Here is a 7,787-nt window from a genome sequence, read left to right as displayed (position 1 = left end):
AGTCTTTAATAAAACTAAATTATTTTACAAAGTACCTGGAGTGTGGTCTCCATGAGTCGGAACTGGACCTGTGGCCCTGGGATCGGCGGGATGGTACTGACGTCATGAACGTCACGCTGATTCCTGTTCCTCAGGTAAGCCGGCTGAGCGGAAGTGACGTCGGTCGACGCCTCAGGGAATGGCTGCTGAGCTGGCGTCGCGCAGTCTTCAAACAGGAAGTGAATGTTGGAGTCCTTCAGCGAGTCAGACCCAAGTGGTGTCGTGTGAAGCTGCGCGGCTGCCGGACCGAGCCCGCGTCCCCGCGGTATCGCCGGTGCCACTTGGCGCGAGCGCGCTCCCCTCCCGCTGCGCTGAGCGGGTTTGGTGAGGATTAGCGGAACCGCTCCGTCCCAGATGGCGGGGCCGAGAAGCTCGATGCGGGCTGCGCGTGAGCTCGGACGCCAGTACCCGCTGTTCTGCTTCCTGCTGCTGTCGCTTGCGGGAGTCACGCTGCTCCTGCACAGGTGAGCCCGCCGCTAGAGGTCGCTGACGTCGCCCTCCCTGTGTTTGAAGCGTCGTGGAACTGATGGAAGCGCCGTCTCCGCAGCTACCTTCACGTCCTGATGTTGTTCTGGTCGTTTGTGGCCGGTGTCGTCACTTTCTACTGCTCCATCGGACCCGACACGCTGGTGCCGAACCTCATGTTCCCCGGCAGAGCCAGAGTCAGGACCAAGGTCTGAGGTAGGCTTTCCCTGGCAGGTCGTCGCGCTGACCTGTTCCTTGCGTCCAGCAGGGGGCGCCGGAGCTGTCTCCTCTGGGTTGTGCCGTTTGTGGGAAGGTCCGATGCGGGCGACATCGGTAAGTGGCGGGGAAGTGCTGGAGGTTCGGTGTCAGAGAGAAGTGGAGCGTCTCCGCCTCATGTCCTGTCTGCAGGTCCACGCTGCGCCTGGAGAACCATCAGCCCTGGCTGGACCTGAAGGTGCCCTCCCAGGTGGACGGGTCAATAGCAGAGGTAAAGAGCAGGCCCTGTCTCACCCTGTGATCTGTCTCACCCTGTGATCTGTCTCATGCTGTGATCTGTCTCACGCTGTGATCTGTCTCCCCCTCTGACCTGTCTCTCCCTGTGATCTGTCTCACCTTGTGACATGTCTCACCCTGTGACCTGTCTCACCCTCACCTGGTCTGCAGGTGTTTGAGCTAGTCCTGGAGAACTTTGTGTACCCGTGGTACCGGTGAGTTACACGCAGCGACTCAGCAACTTGGGCTGGCAGCATTGACCTGTGACCTCTCAGAGACATCACGGACGATGAGGCTTGTGTGGACCAACTCAGGGAGACCTTTCGGTTCTTCGCATCTGTGCTGCTGCGTCGAGCTCAGAAGGTGAGGAGGCGGGGTCTGCGTCCTACCTGTGTCCTCAAGGGACCTCTCTCCCTCTGCAGGTGGACCTTCTGACTGTGGTCACTGAGAAGGTGATGAAAGCAGCGATGAAGCACCTGGAGGTTCTGGCCAGGTCCCGGGACCGGGGTGTGTTAGAGTGAGACGTGTGTGTGTGGCTGTCTGCGCTCTGACCACGGTGATGTGCTGGGTCCAGTGAGGAACCCGGAGCAGCTGCAGCAGGCTGCTCTGGACCAGTACGGTGCCCAGCTGCACGTGGCTCTGCGCAGCCGCAGACAGGAGCTGCGCTACCTGCGGGCACTGGTGCAGATGCTCTTCCCCCTGGTGATGCCGCCCGACTACAGCCAGTGCCGGTGAGTCCTGCTTCGGCAGCGTCCCAGCCTGCTCTGGGGGTCCGGTCTCACCCGTGGCCTCCTCTCACCAGCTCGCTGGCTCTGCTCCTGCGAGAGGTGATGGCCGGCTCCGTCTTCCTGCCCACCATGGACTTCCTCGCCGACCCGGTAAGTGTGGAACCTCGCCGTCATGACAGAGGCCGGCGTCTCTAACACAGCTCTGCTCGCTCCCCAGGACACGGTCAACCTGATGGTGCTGCTGTTTGTGGATGACACACCGGTGAGTGGTGGCAGGGCCTTGGCTCCTCTCCGGCTGCGGCTCCTCTCCACAGCTCTGGTGTCTTTGCAGCCCGACCCAGCCCCGGGACCTCCTTCTCCTCCGGTCTCCTTCCTGCACAGATACGCCCACCTCAGCAGCAACAGGTCTTCGGTGAGTGTGGCCGGGTTCTGGTGCCTGATCCAGCCCGCTGAGCGCTGCCGCTCCTCCAGGTGCTGCAGGTGGAGCTGAAGGAGATCCGGCAGCAGCAGGACCTGCTGTTCCGCTTCATGAACTTCCTGAAGCAGGAAGGCGCCGTGCAGGTGCTCCAGTTCTGCCTGGCTCTGGGTGAGAGCAGAGCGACCCAGCCGCGGAACTGGTCCAGATTCAGTAGCCTCGCTTGGCTGTCTCCGCAGAGGAGTTCAACGACCAGATCCTGAGACCTGAGCTGCAGGACTGGGAGCTGCAGCGGCTGCACCGCGAGCTGCGGCACATCTACGCCACCTACTGTCTGGAGCAGAGTCCAGACAAGATCCAGCTGGACCCGGACGTGGTGGAAGACATCCGCCTGGGTAGGACTGAGACGCGGCGGCGGAGCTGGACCTGGACCTGCTGCGTGTGTGTGTCCAGTCTGTGCAGGTCCGCCGGCATCGGTGCTGAAGCTCCAGACCTCCACCAGCCTCTTCCAAGCTCACGAGCACATCTGTTCCCTCCTGGAGCAAGTCTTCACTCCCATGTTCTGCCACAGCGATGAGGTGAGGCCACACACTCACGCTGGTCTCGCTCTCCTTGTGGGGACCGGCCAAGTGTCCTCACCAAGTCGGATGCGGTGTGTTTCAGTACTTCCGTCACCTGCTGAGAGGATCCGAGTCGGCGGGCAGAAACTGCCGCGTCAGCAGGTGGGTGTTGGCGCCCAGCACTCCGCCCAGCACTCCGCTGAGTCCGCTCGGGTTGTTGCCGTGACAGAAACGCCAGCAGGCGCGGCGAGTCGTCTGGGATCAGCCGGATTGGCAGCAGGATCAAAGGGGTGTTCCGCAGCGGCGCCCTGGAGGGGGCGCTCCTGCCGTCCGGCGAGCCGGACGACGACACGGTGGGTCGCCGCGTGCTCAGCGCCCCCTGTTGGCGGCTGATGGCTCGTCCTCTGGGCAGGTGGAAGAGGCCGCCGTGGTGCTGGAGGACGACATCCATGCCGCCGAGCCCACCGCCCCCCCTGCTACTCCCCGGAACCTGGCGGCCTGGATCGTCAACATTCCCTACGTCGAGGTCTGCGAAGACAAGACGCCCGTCTTCTGCGTCTACGTGGAGCGGAACGATCACACGCAGGGTGAGTGGGGAGGCGGGGCCCGCCAGGCGGCGCCGGTCACCTGACCTGTCTCCCCTCAGGGGGTCAGGAGAGCGAGAGCTGGCCCGTCTACCGCCGCTACCTGGAGTTCTATGTGCTGGAGTCCAAGCTGACGGAGTTCCACGGTAGGTGTGGCACTTCCTGCCGCCGCACGGCGCCCTGCAGCTGCCGCTCTCTCTGCAGGCGTCTTCCCTGACGCGCAGCTGCCCTCCAAGAGGATCCTGGGGCCCAAGAACCTGGAGTTCCTGGCCTCCAAGAGGGAGGAGTTTGAAGAGTACCTGCAGGTGTGTGGCCTGGGGAGCAGCTTCAGGAGAGAGCGACCAACGCGGACGCTTGTGTGTGTGTGTGTGTGTGTGTGTGTGTGTGCAGAAGCTGCTCCAGCACCCAGAACTCAGCTCCTCTCAGCTGCTGGCAGACTTCCTGTCCCCTCACAGCCTGGGCTCCCAGTTCCTGGAGCGGATCCTGCCGGATGTCAACCTTGGTACCATGCTGCCGTGGCCCAGTGAGCCGCGCCGCCATGTCACCTCACCACCTCCCTCTCTGTCTCCCCAGGCAAGATTTTCAAGTCCGTGCCCGGGAGGCTGGTCAAGGAGGTGAGGCCGGGCGAGTGAGGGGCCCCCAGGGTCCGCACTGATGATGTTGACTGTCTGCAGCGTGGTCAGAACTTGGAACCCTTCATCCAGAACTTCTTCAGCTCCTGCGACTCTCCTAAGCCCAAACCAAGTCGGCCTGAGTTGGTGGTTCTGAGTCCGTCGGTCCAGTACGACAAGAAGGTGAGTGGGTCTGGGACCAACGGACCCAGGGAGCAGGGTCAGGGCCGGGCTGCTGGGGTCCTGACACCACACACACACACACACACACACACACCTTCTTCCAGCTCCTGCACCAGCTCTTCAGGAGCGACAGGGCGCCGCCCACTGATCCCGCGGCCCGGCAGGAGACGGAGCCTCAGCTGTCTCTGAGCGGACTCTATGACTACATGATGTTTGCGGGTGAGACTCTGTCTGGCGGAGGAAGCCGTGTGGGAGCTGCATGTGCCACTGCACTTGTTGGTCCTCACAGGCCGCGTCGTCTTCCACATGCCCGACTGGCTGCACCACTTCCTGTGCGCCGGCAGGATCCTCTTCAAGAGGACCTTGGAAGGCTACCTGGAGCAGCGGATGCAGAGCAAGCTGGAGCAGGTCCTGCAGGAGCACCGGCTGCTCTCCCTCATCACCCAGCTCAGAGGTCACGACCCCCACCCCCAATCACCCGCTGCTCCTGCTTCATGGGCTCTTTGGATCCTCAGACGCTGTCTTCTGTGAGGCCCCCGGAGAGCGGACCCCAGAGGACAGGCGCGCCCGGGCCCAGCGGACCTTGCAGGAGATGCGGCGCTTCTTACCAGGTCGGTGGGGTGCCGGGCCCCCGGCTGTCGGGGCCGACACTGGCTGGTTCTCTGACGCTCCTGTGTGCCGCAGACCTGCTGAGCAGGCTGGTCGGGGAGGACTCGGTCCAGAAGGGCGTCCGGCTGGTGTTTGAGGGGCTGCAGCAGCCGCTCCTCAACAAGCAGGTGAGCCAGCGTCAGCCACAGGTGGCGCCCACTTCTGACGCTGCCTCTGCCTCCTCAGATGAGTTACCTCCTGCTGGACATCGCCGTGCAGGAGCTGTTTCCAGAGCTGAGCCCCCCATCAGACCTGTCTGACCCACGTGACCCGTCTGAACCAGGAGCCAGGAGAATGTGATTTATTTACATTTATCAATAAAGAGACGCAAGAGTGGTGAGTTCGGCTTCCAGCGTTCTCTTCATCATCATCATCGTCGTCCTCATCTTCATCACCACCATCTTAATCATCATCGTCCTCATCTTCATCATCCTCATCTTAATCTTCACCATCATCATACTCCTCAATAAAGGGACGTGAGAGTGGCGAGGCTGTGGTTCTGTGGGGTCCGGCTCTCACTGCAGCCGCACCTCCTCCAGGGTCAGGTCCTGGGTGATCTCCAGCAGGGTCACCCGGCTCAGGTCCTGGACCCGGTGCTTGTAGCAGAACTGGTGCGACCCGTTCACGGCCACTCGGAAGCGCTGCTGCTCGCACAGCACGATCATCTGCGAAACAGCAGCCGTCAGCAGGGCCTGGAGGGAGCGCAGGGGCCCGGGGGGTCTGGTACCTCAAAGTAGTGTCCGGCTCTGAAGGGGAAGGCGTCCAGCTGCGTCTCCTCTGAGCCCCAACACTCCGATAGGAAGGAGTTCCGCACAAACAGCCGTCTGTCCAGTCGCGGGTTCAGATGCAGAGCGATGTCCGAGCTGCCCGAGACCCGCAGGTTCACACACACACTGCAACACACACACACACACGAGCGGCGTGAAGCCAACGGCACTCCTCAGCCGCTGCTGTGGACCCACCTCTGGGCGCCATCGGTCGTGCGCCCCCTGATGGTGATGCTGCGACCCGCGCTGAGTCCGTCGGGCAGCTCGGCTCTGAAGGGAACTTTCTGGAGAGAGAGACGGGACCTTCAGAACCCAGCTCACGGGCTCCGGCAGGTCGACTCACCCAGTCACCGCATGGAGGCGCCAGCGTCTGCACAGCAAAGACACACGTGACTCACTTCACTCACCACCGCTGCCGCGGCAGGACTTACGTTGGAAGGTTGGGACCCAGGACCGGAGCCAGGGCCCGGGGGTTCAGAGCCAGTCTGTGAAACATTCACACGTCAGCTCATGTTTGGTGGCGCCCGGCCACGTGACTCACCAAAGACGGGAGAACAGCGATGGCGTCCACATTGACTTTACCCGAGATGGCGAGCGTGTCGACCCGCTCCAGGCCCAGCCGGTGTCGGTACTCTAGCAGGTGAGTGCCGTTCACCGCCACCTACAGGTGGCAGCAGGAAGTGAGCGGCGTCTCGGCGGAAGCTTCCCACTCACTCACCTTGTACGTGTCCTTCTGGACCAGAATGGCCAGCTCAAAGGCGCCCCCTGGCTTGAAGGGCATGTGGTGCAGGATCTCCTCATGGCCCCAGCGCTCCCCCTGCAGGCTGTTGCAGACGATGCACTGAGAGAGCCAACCGAACCTAGGGTTGAAGTGAAAGGCCACGTCGGCTCGCGGCTTCACACTGCTGCCGCACAGGAAGTCCACCTGGAACCTGCCCAGAGTAAAGGTCAGAAGCACCTGCCGTGCGGGGGTCCGCCTCCTCCGGGCCCCTCCACCCACCTGTCAGCGGAGGGCGGGACTGAACCCTGCACCAGGACCATCTCCCCCGGCTGGAACCCGCCCAGAACCGTCCAGGAGAAGGGGATCACCTGCGGGATGGTCCGACAAGGATGTGAGTGGTAGGCGACCCCGAGGTCAGACGTCACAGGTGACAGCCGGGGGCGTTGGGTTTGGTGACGGGCTGCTGCCCATCAGCTTCATCCTCATCATCTTTATTATCATCATAATCATCTTCCTCATCATCTTCCTCATCATCATTATCATGCTCCTCATCCTCATCATTGTAATATCGTGTGTTTTTTCAATGAAGCACAGACAGTGCTCGCCCACTCTCACACACAACACTGCTCCATCTAGTGGCCAGAGTTAGACCGTACATGCAACATCATGTCATCATCATCATCATCATCATCATCATCACTGGAGATCCCGGAATAACAACTTTTGGGCACAGCGGCCCCCGAAATCCTGCTGCGCGAGCGTCCACGTGACGGTGTTGACATCAGCAGGAGCAGAAGTAGCATGAAGCTAACTGCCCACGAGGCTAACGGCTTAGCTCGCCAAAGCTAACGCGCTCCGGCTTTGGTCGAAGTTGCCTTCAACAATGACTCACCGGGTTCGATATCGTCTGTTTCGGATTCACCATCGACATTTCGGACACTTTGACTTCCACTTCTTCACTTCCGCGTTACTTCACGCGCTGACGTCACTGACCACGTCTCGCGACTCCGAGGAGCCTGACGCTGACCTCGGTTAGTCTCAGCGTCACAAACGTCGGTCACCAACCGGAAGGCAACTCGGACCGCCCTCGTTCAGAGGCAAGATAGAAGATGATACTGGTCTCTGGAGCGTGGAAGGAAATGGCAAACCACCTGACGTGCGCCGCAACTCCCGGGGAATCCAGGCGGCAGAATAAGAAAAAGGAAATGACGTATGAACGCCCCACCTAAACGTCAGTCTATTGCAGACCTAGAAATCCGTCCGTGGATTCCCTGCAGCATGAGTGTGAGTATTGACCTGGTGTACGCGTCATGTGTTGACTGTGGAAACGAGAATCGTATTCCCTTGTTCCACTCAATCCTAGACTTGCTGGGAACACGACGCCTTTGTTCCGATTGGATGGATGCGCTGAAAAGAAACCGAGCTGGGCAGAGTGACATCGACTCAGGCGGGAGGTGAGGTTGTTCAGTGCCGCCTGTACTGCGCCACCTGATGGCCATTATCTGCACGTGCGCACGGACCAAATGTGAATTAGACGTGTGTTAGGGCGAACCATCACCCTAAGACACGCGATC

The 7,787-nt window shown here is 61.2% G+C and overlaps 2 protein-coding genes across 4 annotated transcripts; one reads left to right on the top strand and one right to left on the bottom strand.

The window, feature by feature from the left end:
• Positions 1-135: 135 nt before the first annotated feature.
• On the top strand, positions 136-5,212 carry LOC128768766 (sorting nexin-14-like). 2 transcript variants are annotated; one of them, XM_053881914.1, is made up of 27 exons: positions 136-503; positions 587-713; positions 773-837; positions 913-991; positions 1,168-1,211; positions 1,272-1,359; positions 1,419-1,503; positions 1,571-1,727; positions 1,799-1,874; positions 1,942-1,986; positions 2,056-2,136; positions 2,196-2,310; positions 2,379-2,534; positions 2,593-2,717; positions 2,803-2,861; positions 2,929-3,052; positions 3,112-3,286; positions 3,346-3,429; positions 3,488-3,588; positions 3,674-3,785; positions 3,857-3,897; positions 3,958-4,077; positions 4,182-4,296; positions 4,367-4,531; positions 4,593-4,688; positions 4,762-4,853; positions 4,912-5,212. In XM_053881914.1, exons 1-27 carry the CDS (start codon positions 394-396, stop codon positions 5,023-5,025), a joined length of 2,751 nt encoding a protein of 916 aa, XP_053737889.1. In that variant the 5' UTR covers positions 136-393; the 3' UTR covers positions 5,026-5,212. The 2 variants fall into 2 exon arrangements, with proteins under 2 accessions (XP_053737889.1, XP_053737888.1); XM_053881913.1 differs by having other exon boundaries at positions 770-837.
• On the bottom strand, positions 4,831-7,509 carry LOC128768808 (galectin-8-like). Of its 2 annotated transcripts, XR_008416284.1 has the most exons (10): positions 7,106-7,509; positions 6,493-6,581; positions 6,211-6,424; positions 6,034-6,153; positions 5,924-5,977; positions 5,836-5,862; positions 5,688-5,776; positions 5,453-5,618; positions 5,124-5,390; positions 4,832-5,084 (listed from the first exon to the last, which is right to left on the bottom strand). XR_008416284.1 is itself a non-coding variant. In XM_053881994.1 (9 exons), the coding sequence occupies exons 1-9, from the start codon at positions 7,142-7,144 to the stop codon at positions 5,241-5,243; spliced, it is 948 nt and encodes a 315-aa protein (XP_053737969.1). In that variant the 5' UTR covers positions 7,145-7,509; the 3' UTR covers positions 4,831-5,240. The 2 variants fall into 2 exon arrangements, 1 of the variants encoding a protein (XP_053737969.1); XM_053881994.1 differs by having other exon boundaries at positions 4,831-5,390.
• Positions 7,510-7,787: the final 278 nt, after the last annotated feature.

Source organism: Synchiropus splendidus, chromosome 12, assembly GCF_027744825.2.
Source record: "Synchiropus splendidus isolate RoL2022-P1 chromosome 12, RoL_Sspl_1.0, whole genome shotgun sequence".
NCBI lineage: Eukaryota > Metazoa > Chordata > Actinopteri > Syngnathiformes > Callionymidae > Synchiropus > Synchiropus splendidus.
The sequence above is the reverse complement of the archived record's forward strand: the minus strand, read 5'-3'. Positions and strand labels throughout refer to the sequence as shown.